At 39.7% G+C, this 21,531-nt stretch overlaps 2 protein-coding genes across 9 annotated transcripts in view; one reads left to right on the top strand and one right to left on the bottom strand.

The window, feature by feature from the left end:
• Positions 1-12,481, top strand: part of LOC123977553 (nesprin-2) — a 73,082-nt gene extending 60,601 nt beyond the window's left edge. For 4 of the 7 annotated variants that reach the window (XM_046060317.1, XM_046060311.1, XM_046060312.1 and 1 more), the window contains 14 exons: positions 1,009-1,159; positions 1,896-2,078; positions 4,719-4,856; positions 5,230-5,421; positions 5,639-5,927; positions 6,478-6,546; positions 7,807-7,949; positions 8,190-8,316; positions 9,012-9,214; positions 9,296-9,490; positions 10,276-10,404; positions 10,484-10,675; positions 10,929-11,020; positions 11,208-12,481. In XM_046060317.1, the coding sequence (XP_045916273.1) occupies positions 1,009-1,159; positions 1,896-2,078; positions 4,719-4,856; positions 5,230-5,421; positions 5,639-5,927; positions 6,478-6,546; positions 7,807-7,949; positions 8,190-8,316; positions 9,012-9,214; positions 9,296-9,490; positions 10,276-10,404; positions 10,484-10,675; positions 10,929-11,020; positions 11,208-11,415 (2,311 nt within the window). In that variant the 3' untranslated portion in view covers positions 11,416-12,481. The remainder of the gene's footprint in view (positions 1-1,008; positions 1,160-1,895; positions 2,079-4,718; positions 4,857-5,229; positions 5,422-5,638; positions 5,928-6,477; positions 6,547-7,806; positions 7,950-8,189; positions 8,317-9,011; positions 9,215-9,295; positions 9,491-10,275; positions 10,405-10,483; positions 10,676-10,928; positions 11,021-11,207) is intronic. The other 3 variants (XM_046060313.1, XM_046060316.1, XM_046060315.1) reach the window with 3 other exon arrangements.
• Positions 12,482-13,404: 923 nt separating this feature from the next.
• The window catches only part of esr2a (estrogen receptor 2a), a 24,818-nt gene continuing 16,691 nt past the window's right edge, over positions 13,405-21,531 (bottom strand). For both annotated transcript variants that reach the window (XM_046060322.1, XM_046060321.1), the window contains 2 exons: positions 16,370-16,553; positions 13,405-16,097 (listed from right to left, as the gene is read on the bottom strand). In XM_046060322.1, the coding sequence (XP_045916278.1) occupies positions 15,872-16,097; positions 16,370-16,553 (410 nt within the window). In that variant the 3' untranslated portion in view covers positions 13,405-15,871. The remainder of the gene's footprint in view (positions 16,098-16,369; positions 16,554-21,531) is intronic.

Below are 21,531 nucleotides of genomic sequence, written 5' to 3'. Positions count from 1 at the left end.
ATTAATATAATTATTTTACTTTTACAGACTACATGGAGAAATGAAAAGATCTGATATTTTTATCCTCACCTGGTTAAAAAAAATAAAGAAGCTATATTTTAATGCAATAAACCATCAAAACCATCCTGAGGAAGCTTTTAATGCAACTGTGAATATCTTCTAATACACCTATAATGCAATTGTAACTGTAAATCTGATGAAAATAAACTAAAATACAGTTATCATACAACATTTTCAAATATACCTGGCGAATTTCCATATTTTGGCAATATTTATTGTTAAAATGCTGACTTTTATTGATATCTTTAAAACACTTTTTCAGTCCATACAACCAATTTCCAAATGACAAAACATTGAAATATTGATAAGAACAGGAGTATTCATCAACTCCCATGCTTTACAGGCCTGTAGATTGAGAACGGAACAGTGATGGGGATGGTATCAATCGATCCAGCTTTAGCAGACCTTTTATTTGATACCCTGCATGTCTATATATATCTCCAACCGGTAGATGTTCCGGCAGGTGTTGCGCAATAATCAAAATGACGCCCGCTTAGACTCGGAGCAACAACATAGGCGGGTTTCGTTAAAACGGCGAAAAAATTTTTTTTCAATCAGTAATACGCCCCAGAGCACCATCGCCCCCGATACCGGGGGCGTCTGTTTTCAACAGGTGTTCCACAGTAGCAGAACTTAACTTATTTAGGTTCTTTGTCTATTTCTAGTCCTATTGATTTTACTATATGATTATTACAACTCTGTTGAACACCTTAGGCTGAATTATCAATTAACAGGCTGTAACAGGCTATATAGACAATAGGCAGTACTTAATTTATATCCAGTATGTCACACTACACTCAAGAATTTATTTCTAACCAAATGAATCATTTAAAGATTAAATTTTATGCTAATGCTATTAGCATACATACTATCAAGGCAAGGTTTACTCATAAAAACCCTTATTGGTTAGAAAAGCCTTCTTGATGTCATGTACATGTCTTCTTGTAGGATTGAGGAGACGTGGCGACTGTGGTGTAAGTTCCTCGATGACTACTCGCGGTTCGAGGATTGGCTCAAGATAGCCGAGCGCACCGCTGCCAACCCCAGCTCTGCAGACGTCCTTTATACGGTCGCCAAGGAGGAGCTCAAGAAGTTTGAGGTCAGTTGTGAGGTCGGCAGATGGAACAGACTTGGAGAAGCTGTGTTTTGTTAGCTTGTTTGTTTCTCAAAGTGAAACATTCTCATTGTTCTTTATTAAAGTTTGTGTGACTGAATTTATGAATGTTGAATTGTTGGCTTGACAGGCTTTAAGGGTGTTTGCCTTTATTCTATTGCACAACCAAAACAACAGAAAAACCCTCCTCAAATTGTAGGTACAACTTTTCTTCATGACCAGTCATTGCCACAATGTTCTTTCTGGTCTCTGATAAATTGGGGATAAAATCTATTTGTTTTTGGTCTCTCCTACTCCATTTTTCATTTTTTTATAATTGCTGAAACTAAAGATTATTTTTAGTATCAATTAAGCTGCTGATTATTTTCTCAGTTAATCATTTGGTCTAAATAAATTGTCAGAGTGAGTGATCACAGTTTCCATGTTTAAATAGCTTGTTTAGTCACACCAGATATTGACTTTGCTTTTGTAAAATACAAAAACCCAGTAAATATTCACTTAGTAGAAGCTGGAAGTAGCTTTTTTTTTTCTTAAACTACTGAAATTAATCATTTTAAAAACTACTAATTTCTTAAACTAGTTGTTTAAGCTCTATTTGACATTATGAAGAACATGTAATTGCATAAACAAGTGCAGGTGTGTTGACAAAGACTACAATATTTGGAGCTCTTTTTATTACTCTAAATCTACGCTTTATCCCATCCTCCCCTGTTGTCTTTAGAGTTTCCAAAGGCAGGTTAATGAGCGGCTGACCCAGCTGGAACTGGTCAATAACCAGTACCGCCGCCTGGCCAGGGAGAACCGCACTGACCGAGCCAGCCAACTCAAAGCCATGGTGCACGAAGGCAACCGCCGCTGGGACACCCTGCACCGCAGAGTGGCCGCCATCCTCCGCAGACTCAAGGTACAGTGCAGAGGGTGTGAAACAGCACAGCTGTTTAAAACATATGAGATGAATAATTTAATTAGCTGAGAGGAGGACCTGTTCATTTTTTTTCTCCAACACTTTTATTCATAACAATCATGTGTGCACCTGCACATACAGTATGTTATACAGTGAGCTACAGTCAAGTCAGTTACTGTGTGTTCTATGTGACTTCAATACAACACGCATCACTGTAGGCACGTACTTATTTAAAGCATATAGTGATGTATGTTGGGGGGTGGTGGTTGTGCGTCATATCTCATTAATGAGCAAATTAGTTAGGGTTAGGGGCCATAATGAAATTGTTTTGATGCTTAACAGGCTGTCCTGTTCCAGCATAGCTCAGAAAAGTTTGAAATATTAATTGTGTAATTAGTAATGTTGTAGAAAGGCCAACTGGTGATTTATTAACATGGAAAGTGGACTAAAACAAGCTTCACTGTTCCTGTCACAAAATGACATAAATACATGACCATTAACACTGACATCTTGGGTATAAATCTGGACTGGGACTTTCATTGTCTGCTTCCCTCCTCTGTCTTATTTTATCTTTATATTCTTTCTATCCGATTAATTTATAGATCTACAAAACACACCAATCCAAGGGATAACATGGGAAAGTGAAAGACATATTTTCAACAAGACATTAAATAAAAGATACAAAACATGTGACATAAAAAAAACAATATGTTAAAAACCTAACCGAAATGACATCAGTGCAAAAGAGAGAACCCCAAAATCTCAAGAACAATCAAGTCAGTGAACCTTGAGTGACCCTCAGTCCAAGCCCAGGCTATTAATGGAAGATTAACGGTATTTATCTCTTAGCCAATGGGACTCATTGCTAATTCTTACTTTTTGCATTAAAACTAGGGATGTAACGAGACACTTAACCCTCAAGACGAGATTTAAACACTATTTTCAAGAAATCTTTAATGCTACCTCAATGATAAATGAATTCATTTTAATTTAGTAATAAACTCCTGGACTTTAATAGCTCCTGTGTGTCAGCAGATTTTCTGCGCATGTTCAAAACTTTCTGCACATTCAGAATCTCTACCATATAGGCCATCTGTTTTTCCTGTTAAGTCCAGAGAAAAGGCAGAATATTACCAGACTAACATCATCATTTAATGAGAAGTCTACCTGTTGTGCATTGCATGTTATTGACCCGCTGGTAGTAACATTATCCCCTTGTTGATGATCAGGCAGAAATCTCATCACAAATCTTCACATTTTAACATCAGCAGCTCATAAAGTGCTCACAGTTTCAAACAGAGCAAGGTTGTGCTTCAGTTTTTAGATGTTTATGTTGCAAAACTCTGTTACCACTCGTCACAGCTGTCTGGACCATTGAATGTGTATAAAAGATCCGGACTCAACGGCAGCGGGTCCAGCTGATTACTATACATTTGTATTTCACTGTGCGAGAAAATTAATGTGTGATAGCGTGTAAAAAAAATTAATTTGCGTGACTCTTGCTAGACAGCTTTTTACCTGACGAGAAATCTTGTCATAATTTAATCTTGCAAGATCTCGACACAACCCTAATTATAACATTTTATTTTAGGGTGCTTTGACACCTGCCTCATTTAGTTCAGTTGAATTGCAGTAGAGTTCGTTTTCCCCCTTGGTGCGGTTCGTTTGGGCAGGTGTGAATACAGCAATTGCTCCTGGGTGCACACCAAAAGTGGACCAAACAAGTGTACCGAGACCTCCTTGAAGAGGTGATCTCGGTACACTTTCAAACTCTGGTGCGGTTCGCTTGTGAAGTGAAAGAAAACAAACCAACCACAGGATTTTATGATGGCAGAGCTGTGGTCTGAGCATTATTTCCAAAGCTAAACCACTAATAAATCCATGTGCCGACCGCGAAATGTGTTCAGTGATCTTATAATTGATCTGTATAAGCCATGCTATGTTTATGAAAATCATTTGGTAACGTATGCTTTAAAAAAGGAGAGCAAGTAGCACTCCATTTACCTTTCAGTTCATAGTCCATAAAACATTTGTGACAGTGATACCACAGTATACTAAAGGCTAATAAGCCCCGAATTATTACTGTAGTACTTATCCTAGTTTTACGTTATTATTCATAATAAGCTATGTGATTGATCTACGGTCTAGCATTACTCATCATGCTTATAATAAATTATTACTTCATGAGATCTTTGCAATACAGATCAGAAGCATTAAAGTGCTGCACAAAGTTCTGTCAGTCACTGGAATTTGATTTCCCCACGTGGGTCCTGATGATGCAGGATAACAATCACAAAAGCTGTCCAATCAACAAGTTACCTGTCTGTGTAACGTCATGATTAATTCTCTTGGCTAATTTGTAAAAGTGCAGTGTGAACATGAACCGGACCAGAACTAAAATGCAACAATGTATAATTTTTCACTTGGTCTGAACCAAATGAACCAAACTACAGGTGTGAAAGCACTCTTAATGACGCTGACCATGAACCGCAGCGTCCACCATTTATCTTCTTTGTTCTCTTCCATTACTCATACCCTTTCCCTTTATTTCCTGGCATCACTCGGTTTGCTATGTAATAAGATAATGTCTGTCCTCTCTCCCCTTTTTTAATCTCATCTTTTTCTTCACTGTCCTCGCAGTACTTTACCAGCCAGAGGGAGGAATTTGAAGGCACCAGGGAGAACATGCTGGTGTGGCTGACCGAGCTGGACTTGCAGCTCACCAATGTCGAACACTTTTCAGAGAGCGACATCCATCACAAGATACAACAGCTCAATGTGAGGACATACTGTAACCACACAGATGCTCACACAACCTACACTTGCTTTATAGCGACCGCATAAGGAACAAACTCACTGTGTGAGAAGCTCTCCTCAGTTTGTTCCTAATTTTTAACAAAATACCCCTTTTTAAGCCTTAAGTGTCTTTTTCAGGAGATATAATCTATCATGACCAAAATGTCTTACAAAAATATGTCTTCAGTCACTTCTCTTGTTGTTTACACCATGCAGCCATTAGAAGAACTCCATGTTAAGATGGTTTCTCTTTCAGTACCAGAGCCCGACTACACACATTTTGGTTGCTGTAACATTCTTCTTATTTTCCTGACTGAGTCACTGGTCATCTAACAATCCAACCCTCCTCCTGCAGAGCTTCCAGAAGGAGATCACCCTGAACACAGAGCGCATCGACGGCCTAATAGTGTTTGGAGAGGGTCTGATCCAGAAAAGCTCCCCGCAGGATGCGGCGCTGATTGAAGACGAGCTGGAGGAGCTGCACTCCTACTGCCAGGAGGTTTTCAGCAGACTGGTCCGCTTCCACCAGCGCCTCAGCCAGCCCCCAGTGAGATGGAGCACACATTTTCTTTAAACGACTTGTACAATTGATTAAATTCAAAACTGTTGATGTTAGTTTTGTGAAGTGATTCTTAGACTATGACACTTACCTAAAATGAATCCTAATTATGAGTACGACAATGTGAGGACATTTCAATGATCCTCACTCATAAAACTTTATTGTTCACACATCTGACTACATCCCTATTATTTTTTTGCCTTAGACAATCAAAGAAGAACCGGAGATCTCTAGTACATCCTTTTCTTTGGAGTCGAGCTTGGAGCTGATTGGCCGGCCGTGGCTGGGGCGGAGCCAAGGAAGCCTCCCGGCCACACCCACCCACCTGCTGGCCTCTCCGCTGGAGCGTTCGGGGCGGGAGACCCCAGTGAGCGTGGACTCCCTGCCGCTGGAGTGGGACCACACCGGAGACGTTGGAGGGTCATCCTCACATGAGGATGATGAGGTGGAGGAGGGGGAACATGAAGATGAGAGAATTTACTTCAGCGCATCAGGTAGATTTATAGTGTCTCACAGGAAAAACATGTAGATTTACGGCACATCAAGGGTTAACACACTCTTTTAAATGTCCTCATTTTTAATGCAGGAAGGGATTTAAATGTCACAAGATCATAAAACCGAGATGTCATAAACAACTTTTCGGGAATAATCCCTTATGTGACTGATGTTTTTAATGGTTGCTGCAAAGGAGACAAGCACATAAAGGGACACTGGAAACATTAGAAAGCCAGGGAGTGTTTGACACGCATGAACACTGGCATGAAATTTAGGCCTCCGTTTCTTCAGTCGAAAAACTAGTAAACTAGTTTTGTTTGTTACTGGAAAAGGTCCTGCAGTGGAAAATGATTACTACAATTTTGCCATACTACAATGAAATTGACAAACAGCTGATTTAATGGGATTTCAGTTGTTAAAGCTAAAAATATGACAATGTAGCAGCCATTTCTCTCTGTCTCTCACACACACACACACACACACACACACACACACACACACACACACATACATCCATACACCTCTAGTCTGACCCCTCTCTCCTCCCAGAGGTGGAGTTGACTGAGAGCCAGGAGGAATATGTCGAAGCCCCAGAGGCGCTACAAGCCTCCTCACTGGGTAGGCAAAAGATCATCTTCACATTCTGCTTAATAAATCCACTCACAGCTCTTCATGGTGAAATCAGTTTCCAGCAAATATCTTCCAGCTGCTCATGTATCACTGGTATCTAATCGCTCGTATTTGCTATAGCTGTGGTTTGGAAAATCCTTCAATGTCAAAGCAAACCCCTTTCTGTCTTTTTATTTCCCTGACACACATTTGTTTAATGGTATTTCTTCATTTTACGCAGTGTGGTCTGAACTTTAAGAAGTACACTAACAGGCTAATGGGTGGGATATAATAAAAGGTAAACCTCTCTAAACATCAAAATAACTGGTGTCAAATGTTTATTATTAGTTTTGGGTCGTTTTTTTTTTTTTTTTTAAATAAAACTTGTCACTTAATGGACACATCAGGTTTTGTGAGGATAGATCTGTCATTTATTTTTCCACATATAAGAATTCGTATGTTTAACTGTCTTTCCCCACCAAACCTCCTATTTTCACCAGTCCGATCTGTTTTGTATTGTTAATTGTAGCTCCTTCCTGCATGACCTTTCATCATCCTCCAACATCCTGTCTTTTATCTACCTCTCTTTCATACTTTCCTCATAATTTTATCCCATCTCATTTTACTCATCTTTGTGAATTCCTTCTTCTTCCTTGTGACCTCCCACACTTAGTTGTACCACATTTCTGTTCACCCACTCCACTCCATTTATTTCTAGACACATCTGTAATAACCCTAAATGAACAAGACCTTTGAGATGATCAGCCACCTCTACTGACCAATGAATTTTACTTAGGTTGCCTTTTGAGGAAAATCTGATTGTTTTACTGATTGTTTTACGGCTGAGCCTTTTTATTCACTATAATTTGCTGAGGTATCAAAATGTAGTGCCTTCATTGTTAAATAACTGGTGTGAACTGCTTTTAAATTTCCCGCTTCAGCTTTCCCTGCTTGGGTCTTGGTGCCATAATCTCTCTCTCCTGCAAACATGTGAAATATGGCATTAAGTAAACACTACCACACGCTCTTCAATTTCCTGGGGCGGGCAATGTACTGAGAGCGAGCCAAAGAACCAAAACTTCCCAGCAGGTTACATTCAGAACCATAAGAGTCTGATGACATGTACCTAACAATTTGTCTCACTCATACATTTGAGACGTACAGTATACCCAAATTATAAATCTTTGGTAGGAATTACTATTAGATTACGGGACTGTGTATTAGGTGAGGGTGTTGTGCATTCATGTCTGTGTTTTGTTTGTGTTTCAGTTTCAAGCAGGTCCATGGCCGCACATGACTCTCCAAGATGGCGATCACAGGAAGACAAGGAAACAGAGTCTCTCCAGCTGGACTCGGAGGGCCACACCGAGGCTCCACCCAATCTCACCAGCACCCCTCTAAAGCAGGGCTATGTATGTTTCAAATATATCGCCCAGATGATTCCACTCACGTGACATTTAGACTTCACTGTGATTTTACCTTTTATGATTACATGTGAAAAATAAACATGAATGAAGTAAACCAATACCAGTTAACTGGTGCGAGGTGGGAAAAAATGAGTAACTGTGTATGTCTCAAGGAAAGATTGAAATAAATCTGAGTAGATGCTTTATACAAACAGTGCACTAACAGTGTGTTTGTTGCGTTTCCAGTTGCATCTCATGTCTCAGTGCAGCGGCAGCATCGAGGACATTAAAAGAGTCTCACTGATCCTGGACGATGAGGAGCAGCCAGAGGAGCTCGGTCTCACAGGACTGACTGCCTCAGACAAACAGTCAGGTGAGAGACGCTCGTAAGCAAGGTTAATAACGACTGAATGGTTCATAATTCAAATTTTAAGAGAGTGGAAACAAGCAACTATTAACATTTATTTTGTTGAGGAAAAAGGACAGAAAAAAGATCTTAACTGTACTACTGCTTAATTATTGATTAAAAAGATTTTATCATAATTTGAATGTTCTCAGATTTGTTAAGTGATCCACTGTTTGGCATCAAGTGTTTGTCATGGCCTGACCATAAAGAATAGTTTAAAACCACAAGTAACTATCAGGGTTCTTCAACTTTCACTCAGGCGCAAAAATCAGCCATTAGACATTTACCGCGCTAATTATAGATGTAGAATTATGTGAATTTTTTATCGTCATAACATTTTTGGCCATATCGCCCAGCCCTAATAATGCCATGAGTTACTAAGTGGTAGTGATATCAGTCCATATGCATTAGCTCAGGCTACTGATCCTGTGAACAGGGATATTCCAGCTTGTCAGACAGACATTTCTGAGTGTTGTGCTTTGATGTAAAATATTCTGTAAACAGGCCCCATTTGCTGCCATTTCTGTTTGATAAGCTGTAAGATAGGATATCTGCATCCACAGGAGACACAGCTATCGCAGATTCGTCAATATTCAAGAGCGAGTTGTGACAAAAAACAAACAAACACAACAGTACATCAGTAAATGTTGGTGCTCTCTCAGGTGTGATCGAACGCTGGGAGCTCCTTCAGGCTCGGTCCAGGAGCTACCAGCACGATGGCCTTCAGGAACCTCAAGAGCTCATCTCTGACCTTGATGACATCACTTCCTGGTTAGAAGACGTGATCCCAGAGCTAGAGCGCCTCCAGCAGGTGGACCCAGCAGCCAGTGTTGAGGACATGGCAACCAGAGCCAAAGAACTAAAGGTGAAATTTAGGACCAAAAACAACAGTTCTGATGATAAATATTCAGTTTTTGTGTTTATATTCATGTATTTTGTCTCACAGGAGATGCAGAAGACATTTACTCGCTACAAGTCTGTCATGCTGTCTGTCAACCTGCGAGCTCAGGAAGCTCCAGAGCTTCAGGAGAGACTGGCACGTATGAACAGAGACTGGAGCAGAGCGTGTACAGGCCTCCAGCTGTGGGACACCAGTATGAGGAAGACGCTGATGCGCTGCCAGGTCCGAAGAAAATACCAAGTATTTATAATAACCTCAGGGAATGACTTTCTCAAGTGAAACATCTGTTGCTCTGTATGTTTTCTAACTACTGTTTTCTAAGTATTATGGAATGTGGATCAATCTATTATGTTAAAGCCTTAATAGATTTTCCTTTTTTCTTAAATGGAGCTTAAATTTGCCAGTCTTATAACATTTTCACTACGTATTTATCTGCCCACAAACAATGATCTGTTTACATGGTAACATAGTGGGTTTTGTTTTACATTTGTTCGACTCTCATTATGGCAGACACCTTACAGTGGTTCAGAGTTTGGGCTCATTTTAGTGAAGGAAATAAAAATACAACTACAGTACTATCATTTCATCATATATTGTGATGAATTTAGGTCCGGACTAGTAGCTCCAGTGATTTCATTTAATGATTCAAGATTTGCATTTTGCACACGTTCTCACCTTTTGATTTTCAAGTGAGTCTTGCAGCATACAGAGAAAGTATACACAGTAACACTCTACTCTGTCTATCCATCATATTAGTCTTACATATACCATAATTCCTAACCACAGCACTGTTCCTATGCTTGAGATAGTACTGCACTATTATTTGCCCCGTAAGCGCAGGAGTGAGTTTCAGTTTAATTGCTCTTGAATAGTTTTTTTTTTTTTTTAATCACATTTGACTTGTCAGTCCAGAAATATAGTTGTAGTATATTGTTGTTGTGTCAAAATTTGCTTAATGTTAACACAAAACTGCTTCTGATTGGCATTAATACTGTAGGAAATAACCTTTACCCTTCTCCATACAGGAGTTCCATGAGACCCTCCACTCTCTGCTGCTGTGGCTGGCCCACGCAGAGAGCAGGCGCTATGCGGTGGACATCAGTCACCCAGACACACCTGTCAGGGCCCTGCAACACCACCACAAGACACTCACAGTAAGCAGACAATAATTAGTTGAGTATTGACTTTCCAGCTAGGATGCACTGTCGCCATCTCTAATTTTGTGCTTTGCAGAATCTGCAGGAGGAGCTAGATGGCAGGCAGACTCAGCAGGCCTCACTCCAGGCTTTGTGGTCTCAGCTCCAGCCTGAGGATGAGGCTGAGGAGAGCGACGAGGCCCAGGAGAAACTCCACGTGACCAGTAGCAAACTGAAGTTACTGCTGAGGCAGGTGGACCAAGACCTGAGCACCCTGCAACAGCGCCTGGTAAGAGTTTAACCTTAAAAGTTTTCTTTTAGTCGTGGTAAACAGCTATCCCGAAATTAAGAATTTTAAATTGTCCAGCTAATCAATTTAACACCTCACAACATGAGAAATCACAACGTACATTTTAACCATTGATGTTTATTCTTGGTTGACATTTTATTTGGGTTTTATTCCCTTTGCCTAAAGCACAAGAACATAGATTTCTGTATGTTGAAATAAGAGAAACAGAAACATTTGTATGTCTTTAATTCAGGATCGTGAATCATCAGAAGTCCAAGGCCAAAGCACTTCTGCAGATCTTTCTGAGGAGGCCACAAATTCAAAGAAAGGTTCCTCTAGTCAAAGGTATGCAGAAATACATCAATATTTTATTAGTACAATACTATTTCATTGTGTTAAATGGTGATTTGTAGATTGTGTACAAGAGATTGCAACTACTAAAAAGTATTTGCAGACTCTCCTGATTGATGCCCTTATCACTCAGTAGTGTCTATTTGTTTCCTGTAATAAACTTTATCAATGTGTCTTGCAGAGAGAAGAGGGACTCACCCCCACCTCGTTCCTTCTTCTCCCGGGTCCTTCGTGCAGCCTTCCCCCTCCACCTCCTCCTACTGTTCCTCCTCCTCCTGCCCTGTCTTATTCCCATGTCAGAGAGCGACCCCAGCTGTACAGGGGCCAACAACTTTGCCTGGTCCTTCTACCCCATGTTACGCTACACCAACGGCCCACCACCCACTTGATAGAGATGTACTTTGGGTGATCGGACACTGAGAAACACATGCCACCTTTTTTGACACAATAACCACGAGTACAAAATGTCTAACAAAATTTAAATGTTAAGTTGATGAAGCGATTGTCTTCTAAAAAACATCCAAAGTGCAGAAATTGTATTTGAGTGTCTATTTTTAAAGATTTGATCTTATATTTATTCCATGAACAAAACCTCCCATTTGTCTCTATTTCAGTAAGGAAAACACCATGTGTGGGGTAAAAAGAAATTGATATTTTAGATTAATAATGCAAAGATCTTCCAAGAAATGAATCACTGCATCCTCTTGGAGATCTCCCTGCAAGGAGTCGTACAGTAGATGGGGTCCTGACACTTGGAGAGAGGTAAAGCAGCATACAGTATATACTGTAGCAGCGACTGCAAAGAGGCACACGGTAACAGGTAAAATACTTTAAATATCCTTCAGCTACTGTAGAAGCCAGCAAACCTATACTCCACTGGGTAATAAGAGGTTGCAACCAAGTATGATGAGGAAAAAAATAAATAAATCAGTATTTTCTTTTACATGTTTATATTCAGATATGTCTCCTGCCTCGGTCCTAACACTCTCCATTTTATGAACTGTTGACATTTCATTTTGTCTAATTTGACCCTGCATACAAAAAGCAGTTCAATCTGTTATATTATGAAAAGTTTTGTTTTTTTTTTTACAACAAGATACTAGTTACATTGGAATGTAATCTTTATAAGGCCAACAGTACAAAATGATAGTTTTATACACATCATTGTATATGCATATTTTTTAGATGCTTTTTCTTGAGTAGATTTCGAGCAGAGTACATTTCCATGCCTGTTTAAACACTATAGATTTAGCAGGATGATGTGTATGTAGAGAATGTAATATAATGCTTATTTATAACTGTAATTGTGGAAATAATGCTCCTAATTAAGTAGTAAACACTGTCTTAACTGTATTTACTCATGACTTTTTTCCCCATGTTCAGAAATGAACCCATTTATGATTTTGAGAGAAAGATCCAGTAAGCTTTGGTCAGGGAATAAACCTTTAAAATACACCAAACTACTAAGATGTTTAATTTATGGAAATGTGATTATTTGTATCTTTCCTAGAGTCAGACAATAAGATGTATACAACTCATGATTGTACCTTTAGATACAGAGCTTGAGCCTGGAGGCAGTTGACTTAGTACAAAGACTGGAAGGAGGAATCAGCTGGCCTCGTTCTTTCTGCACTCACTGCTTAACATACATCTCACTTGTTTAATCGGATCTAGCTGTTACACAGCATCTAATTCACCTTAAAATAACAAATTGTTTTACACCAGCGTAGTAGGCAGATTTTTGGAGAGTGTCTGGCTAACTTAAATGTCCACTTACGAGCTGCTTCCCCCAGCTTCTGGACTTTACACTAAGCGCCTCCTGGCTCCAGCTTAATGTTTAGCGCAGGGACATGCGTGGTATCAAACTTCTTAAACTCTTGGGTGAAAAAGGCAAATAAGCTCTCTTACAAACAGGTCAAACTATTCTCTTAACTATTTAACGAAATATTCTGGTTAGTTTTAATATTAAAGACAGGATTGAATGTGAAGTAGTTAGGAAATGGGAATAATTTTAATTTATCAAGCCACACCCAGTATGTATCAAAACATTTTAAAACTAATGTGCTAAATACCATAGGGCAACTTAAAATGTATTCAGAGGTAAGAGCAAGTCCATTGGCTTTTTCTAGAGCTTTCGGCAGTCAGTGATCACTAATAAGTCAAAAAGTTGTCTTGGTTACAGTATGCACACTGCGTTCGAGGGACACAACAATGACTTACAACATTCCTCACTGGATTTATTCAAATCTTACACTGTTCTTAATTTAATCATGTGTTGCTTATGCCAAGATCTTTTAGGTATTTGAATAGCATGACCTGAAAGAACACATGCTTTTTTTCATCAATCTGGATTTTGATAAACAAGTGGAGAATGTCACTACCTGTACAATATTTTTGCTTTATTTCATGGTGTGAACGAATACATGTTTATACATGACAAAAAAGCGTGATCATCTGCAAATTGCATTTTATATGCAGAGTGGGACGCTATGAGTCGACACCTGCCATCTCAAATCCCTGAAGATTCCTCTGTCCTTGATTTGCAAGGTGAAGGAACACAATGGAGATAATAAACACATGAAAAGGGAACGCCAGATCCATTATAACAATCTATTCTGGAAACAGAGTACATGTACACAGTGATAGTACAGTTTACAATGTATGGTGACAGTGTGATGGGAGGAGCACTAGGGCTGAACTAGTACAGAATGGGGTAATGATTTCAAAGTCTACATATTTTCATGCTATGCGCCCTTCTGCAGCTATGGCTACTGTGGTGAGTTCTTAGATACAAAAATAACTTTCTTTTTCTTTAAGCAAAACTTGACAGGTATGAGTGCAAAGGTGTCTTAAGAACAAGAGTGGTTTTAATTGTTGTCTTTAACAATAAAGCCAGGACTGTACAGTGACAAAAGTAATCTGGCCCTCAGGTGTGTGACTGTGCTATAAAAACGCCCTCTTGTGGTAAACAATGGTTTGCTGTGATGCAACAACAGTTCGAAAAAGCCAAAAATTACAAATTAGCTGTCAAAAGAATTAGCAATAACAAATATCTGGACAGAATTCAGACAGTTGATTTCTGGGGTTGAGCGGAAACATTAATGACAACTGACCAATTTCTAGTTTTTATGACGTCAGTCTGTTGACTACAGTAAAGTAGATCTGAGTGCTTAAGTCTGCTACCAATCTAGCTTTTATTCCAATCTTTCAGTGGCCTTACTGAAACGTTGTCAGTCTATATATTAAGCTAAATGGGTCTGCTACTGTACTGAACAGTAAAAATTGACCATGTCCTTTTAACCAAGATAAAACAGTATTGTTAGTATTTAACAATAGCCAAAATCCCATGGGAGCAGTTGAATGCTAACAAAATAACTGTTTCATCTCATGTGCCACAGATACGGTCTATCACGCTATGTCATTTTGTATTTAACTTTTTAGGAAATGCGGTACACTTGCTTGCTTTTCTTGCCAAGAGTTAGAGGAGAAGATTGAAACCACTCATGTTTGTACGGTAATTGTGGTGCTGCTGGTTAGCTTAGCTTAGCATAATCTATCGTTACCAGCAACTAACACATTATCTCATTTATGTTAAAAATGTCACTGGTTTTTGTACGAATTTGACAAACCTAACATTTTAATTAGTGAGCTTAGAGGTGCTGTTTGTCAGATTTTTTAACCTGTTGGAAAGAGCCAGGCTAGCTGTTTCCCCCAAGCTTCTAGTCTTTATGCTAAGCTAACCAGCTACAGGCTCCAGCTACCTATTTTACATACAGATGTAAGAGTTGTATTGATCTTCTCATCAAACTCAACAAGAAAGTGAATAAGATTTACCAAAATGTCATTCCTTTAAAAAAAAAAAAAGAAACTCTTCCACTATTATCTGGAATTTCAATTCTTAAACTTTTTAATGGTAAAATGACTGGATGAGAATATGTAGATAAATTAATCATGTTGATGCAAAAATTCTATAAATCCAATATATACCCAGCAATATTAAAGTAGTAGCTACCTCAATATAAGCTATATAACAATCTCCTGTTGTGTGTGTGTGTGTGTGTGTGTGTGTGTGTGTGTGTGTGTGTGTGTGTGTGTGTAATCTCTCTCTCTCTCATTTCGCCCGAGCCTATCCCAATCTACACGTGTGTTTATAAACATGGGCTTGTTTATCTCTTCAGTTATTGTTTATACACAGCATTCTCTGTTGGGCCTCCAGAATAATACAGTGGACGATGGGAAATGTGACTGCATGGATTAAATGGTTAGAAAATACATTTATATATTTATCTCATACTGTCTTTATCTGAGATTGTCTGGCTTAGGGCCCGTGTCCACCAAAGGGTTTTTTTCCAGCTGAAAACAGCACCTGCTCTTCTGAAAATGTCCAGCAGGGAGCACTAGCGGGCTCAACGCCCAGCGAGGAAAGGACGCTCAGCACGTCGTCACGCTGCTGGCGTTTTCACCATGTTGTAAAAACGCGGTACTCCCATTGCAATGAATTGAATGAATGAATTTCCTGGCCTCAGGAAAAAACGCTTTGATGGATACGGGCCCTTAAGCTTTGTTATCCAGGTAACACTCATCTCAGGATCTGAGTAACATATGAGCGTGCTACTGGCCAAATTATGACAGCAATTGCTTAATCTGTTCAGTGATGGCTTTTTAATATGGTGGTGGCAATGAATACTGTCTGCAGAATTACATCTTTAGATTCAACTTTGAAGATTTGAAAAGGTTCGATAGAAGTAGTGCACAGTGTGTCAAAACTTGAGTTTCCCAGAATTCAGCATGCTGCAGAGTTTTGTGAACTAGTTTTGTGCAAAGCGTTAAATTCATTCCATCTGACTACTGCGGTTCACCTCCACCTGGTGTCCAGGTATTTGAAGGGCAGCTACCAGAGCTGTGTGGCCGAGCAGGAGCCTCCCTCTGGTCCTCTGCATCTTGCTGTGTGGGCTGGTGAGAAAGACGGGAGCTGTGCATGATGTGGGCATCCAACATCTCCAGCAGCAGGTCATACAAAGGCACCATGTTCTTCATTTTCATGCAGTGGAGGTGGTCCATGCCTTTGTTACTGCATTTGAAAAGAAAAGCAAAAGAAAGAAGAGAGTAATAGAGGCAGGTGATTTTTCTCTGGCACAGCAGTGGGCGTAATGACATTTTATAACAAAAGTAGTTCAGTCAAGATTATGATAGAGTCCTGTGTGTCACATGTGAGCAGCAATTATCAGCTTTGTATTATAATGGTGCACAAAATCAAAATAAAGTAGTAAATCTTTAAGGATCTGAGGACCAATTTTTGCAACATTACATAAGCATCATTGGCATGTCATGGGATCCTTTTACCTGACATGGCGGATGTGTGAGAGCAGCATAAGCAGGTGGGCGAGGCGGGTGTACTGTTGGCGGAAGGTGAGGCCAGTTTTGGCGATAGCCCACACCAGAGCGTCCGTTACAGCATCCAGAAGACGCAGCAGCTTGGAGCGACTCTGCAGCTCCTCGCTGCCCTCTGAGGAGCTGAGGCACATGTCTGGTAACACACACACACAGATCTTGCAGGGTGATTTGAGCTTTGCTTATTCTTCTTCTTTATAATGTTTTTCCACTCTGACTTTTATCATTAGTTTCTTTTTCAAATCAAATCATGTCTAAATATTAAAAGTAAGTAAATAACATGGTCGCATAATAGAGCCATAATTGTGTAAGCTACTATAAAGCTAGTGAAAGCGTTTTGCTTTAGATTGTTGGAAAGACCGGATTTGGCTAAAGTTAGACTCCCAACATGACCACAAAAAATTGAAGCTTTTTCTTAAAATATTAATGTTGAAAGTTTAAAGTGGGCCCATAATGACATACAAGCAGTATATAACTTTTAGAAGGTGAGAATTAACCAGCCATGCAAACTGGTCATGGGTAAAAGAGGTGAGAATACGCAAGCAGGGAAATGTACAGAGACCGTGTAAGAGGGGTCTTTTTTTAAGCTTACATGTTGTGTAGATAATGTGCAAGGGTCTCACTTTATGTTGAAAAGTAGTGGGGAGGTATGGGCTCGGATCAGGGATATGACGATACACTTAGCTTACGAGATGTGGCAATGCACCATACTGGTGTCACAAGAACAAGATATGATGATAAATTGACAGTATTTACAACATTAATGAGTTGTGGGGAACTAGGGGTCCTCCCCCAGAAAAACAAATTCCTGCATTCTGGTGATATTTCCTGTTCTGCCTTTCCTACATCAATTTATGATGGAAATGTTTAATTATGTAAAGGGAACCACAAAATTCAGATGGCAAGTGACAATTCAAAATCTATTACAGAAGTACATTTAATTATTATTATTTTATTATTATGTATTACAGAATCTAATGCAGTGCAGCTCATTCTGTGTTGCTTTCACATGTTTCACCTGTAGATCAACTTTTCTCATGCAATATCTTCCCTGCTGAGTCAGCACACATGCAGGCATGATCTAGTCTTCCCTACTCTTGTTATGTTCACAGGGAGAGAACGTAAAATTTGGCCAAATAGAAACTGTGACATGAAGTTGTTAAAGTTACTGACTGGTGCTGCACGTTTTGGTGTCATTTTATAATCAGTAGCTTGTTTTTTCTTACTTAAAAGATTTCTCAAAGCTCTTTCATTGTTTCCTTACCATTTCAAACCATTTTTCAAAGCCTTTTTTTTTTTTGGGCGGCTTGATTACATACAAAGTCAATGCAAAGACGCGGCGCGAATGAGGCGTTTGTCGCGCAATTCGCTGGTTCGCCAAGTTAAAAATTTTTAAACTTGGCCGAAAAATTAGCTTGACATGATGTTGCGAAAGCCAATCAGCGGTGAAATAGTCCAAACGTCACCGCTTCGGAGCGTTGTTTGGAGAGGATCAGGCGAGCCGTGTAATGACAATCCACTGGCCCACGGGGAGCTGCTAAAGAACGGGGAAGTGGACGGGGAGTAGCGCTGCAGCTTTCGGACAAAAACACCCGTAGTCGGTCTTGATTCTGCTCTGACAACTACGCCGTTTACCCGCGGGAGGAGGTCAGAGTTAACGGCTTTTATTAAATTAGCTTTTTACTTTAGTTTTCGGAATTACAACTTGATTTATCTTCACTCACGCTTCTCGGCAGCTAGCTTCCGTGCACATCTGGTTCCACTGTTGTTGTTAGCGTCGGATGGCACCAGAGTTCTGCTGGACTACTACTTCATTTTTATATAAAAACAACAACTGTCGTTGTACTTTACTGTGAACAGGTTAGCATAGCATATCCCTGATCGATCCGAACTCCATTCAGAAAACAAGTATTTTAAAGGTTTTCGTCCTGCTGACTTGCTGACAGATATGTCGAACAAAACGGCATCATATTGTAGTTATTTCGGCATCAGTTTGATCCGTTTATTGCAGTTAAATCACACAGCTGTAGTATCCGCGGGCTGTGTTTATTCGCTTAAAGAGGTGGTATTGTGCTTTTTGGCTTTTTCCCCCTCTGCTTTATTGAGTTATACATCTTTTGTTTTGCATGTAATAGGTTTGCAAAGTGAAAAAGCCGGAAGTCCACCCCAAAGGGAGTTCCCATCTCCCACAGAAAACTCTGCTCTCAACTGCCTGAAAACAGCTCGTTTGTAGTCCAGCCTTTACTTCCGCTTTCTTGTGATGTCACAAGAAAATACATGTCATAATGCTTGCCAAGCGACTAGTCTGACACACCCTCAAAAACACCGGTGGAAAAACACTGAGCTGCAGCACACCTCTCCTCTCCCTTCCAAACACTAGCTACTCTCCAGGCAGTCAATGGACATAAAGTTGTTACTGGGATGTAGAGACAGAGTTTAGTTAAAACTTTATGGATGAAAGATATGTTACAAATTAATAACTCACCACTCTGAAACTCTTGCTCTAGTCCATATTGCCAAGCTGGTCGGCAACATGTAGCCTACAGCTGAATCAAAGCCGTTTACCGGCCTTTCGCTGACCTGCCCTTCTCTGCTTCTGATTGGCTAGTAGTCCATAACGAGGAACTGCGCGTGTGCAACTCCCAACAAAGATCATTTAGAGACAAGGGCTGTTTCTCAAATACCGGAGTTCGCCAAGCTTGGACGCAGTCAGTTATTCAGCAATTGGAACAGCAGCGGGACTTCACATCTCCGAAAACATCGTAGCAATTTTTTAAATCAGCTCTGTCTTGAGAAATCAACCACATTTGGAGTTTAAACGACTATAAGTTACAGTTGTGAGTTTTCTCCTCCTACATTTCCACTTTTTGGAGGCGAAATGCATTCTGGGATATCTGGCTATCCGAAGTCCACACAAGTCACCACCGATGCAGGCTCGGTAAAACGGGCGGAGTGAGAACACATCCGGGTATTTGACTGTACTTGCCTGGATGCGGACTTTTGAACTGGAACAGTACTTCGACTGATGAAGTCCACAAGAACACAAGTACAGAAAAGAACGCAGATTGAGAAAGAGCTAAGATATCACTCCATAGCTAAAAGGAAGCCTTCAACACACAGGGTGAAAAGAGGAGCTGCAGCAATGTGAAGTATGACAAATAATATGGTGTTTTCTGAAAATTAAACCATGTAAACCTGTTTAGCAGTGAAATGTTAAACAGAGAAGCTTGAGAGTCTATTAACTGCATTAGCTGTCATTCTCATCTGGATTTCATAGAATTTGCTGGGAGAAGCCATCCCTGGCATTTTACCTATAAAATAGAATAGTGGTACATTCATTTAAAATTGGAGAAACTGCAATATTGTACAAAGTATGGAATATTTAAAAAGGAAATTAGAAAGTGTCAGGTTTTGTACATACACTATGTTGTAAGCATTCTGAGGGAAATGGAAATTAAAAAAAAAAAGAAGATAAATAAGATCCTTCTCTGTCTCTTTAAAAAAAAAAAAAGTCAGTTCATTTTTATTCCAAAGGACGTTTGAGTCTAAGTAGATAATTTCTCATGTCTTAATTTTTTTTCCCTCCATCCTGATAAGATATAAATGTTCAAACAGACAAAAGCTGGAGCCCTGTACGACTATGCTGGTAGAGGCAATTAAAAAGAAAACCAAGTAATTAGTCAGACATGAATTACTTTCTTGCTCATAAAAGAGGTTGTTCATCTTCAACCAGGTACTGCCTGTTACTCCAGGCAGAATCAGTGGGTGCAGAGACTCTACACACGATGTTCCCATTAGGGCTTGCACTGGTAAGTTATATAGCTGGTCCCCTTGCCAACCCTGTGCAGACTCACTCACAGATAGGATGACATGCTGAGAAACCAATCAAACACTCAACCGTTGGTTCCACGTACTGGAGCATCACACACACAAACATGCATCACACATAAAGAGGACACAGGGTTTGCAAATAAAGAGACCTTACAAGTGTACCCCCCCACCCCCACCCCCACACACTCACTAGAGTTAAGGAGGATCATGGCCTTGAGGCAGACGTATTCCTCCCTCTGGAGCTTGAGCTCTCTCACCCTGGACGTGGCAGCTATCAGCATATCAAAGATCTCTGCGAAGCCCTGGACACAGCTCCCCTCTTCTCTGCCATACAAAGACACAAACACAACTTGTTGTTTATCAGAACAACCTCGTGGTTTTTGCCGCACCAAATTAGGCAGAAATCAAAAGACATTTTGCAAAAATACTGTATGCATTTAGTTCCCCACCAAGATCCAAAAAATAAAAAATGAAGCAGTGCTTGTTTAGAGGTTAGCATTATTATAAAAGAGAGGCAATGAATACTTGCTGGGTGGCGACTGATGCATCTGAAACTGCAGTATGACTGAAAAACCGCACATAGAGCAGAAGATTCCTCTGGTGTAAAGTACATTTACTCAAGCACTATAAAATCTTTAGGTACATGTTTCTCATTTACTATCACCTTTACCAGTCTTTTACATTTTATGCTACTTTAACTCTACTACATCTCACAGGGAAATAGTCCTTTTTACTCCACTACATTTAGTTGACAGCTTAAGTTGATTTTCACATTAAAATCTAAACTACAAAACATGTGATGTATTTCTAAAGATTAAACTACCCAACAGTATGAAACGTTGCTCCACTTTGACCAGCTACTCCATTTAAGCACCGATTTAGATGTTGATGTATCAATAATAATTGAATAACACAACTAAAACAGGAGCCATTCTGCATAATAAGTACTTTTACTTTTGAATACTTCTTCCACCACTGGAAGATTAATGTTCAATGAGTCATGCACTGCGCTATTTCCAAGATATACAGGTGAAACTCGAAAAATTAGCATATCGTGCAAAAGTTCATTTATTTCAGTAATTCAACTTAAAAGGTGAAACTATTATATAGAATAGTGAGATATTTCAAGCCTTTATTTGATATAATTTCGATGATTATGGCGTACAGCTTATGAAAACCCCAAATTCAAAATCTAAGAAAATTAGAATATTGTGAAAAGGTTCAGTATTGCTCCTGAACAACAAACAACGTCAGAAGCGTCTTACCTGGGCTAAAGAAAAAAA

The sequence above is a fragment of the Micropterus dolomieu genome, linkage group LG10, assembly GCF_021292245.1.
Source record: "Micropterus dolomieu isolate WLL.071019.BEF.003 ecotype Adirondacks linkage group LG10, ASM2129224v1, whole genome shotgun sequence".
In the NCBI taxonomy this organism is placed as follows: Eukaryota; Metazoa; Chordata; class Actinopteri; order Centrarchiformes; family Centrarchidae; genus Micropterus; species Micropterus dolomieu.
This window is presented reverse-complemented; position numbering and strand designations above follow the sequence as displayed.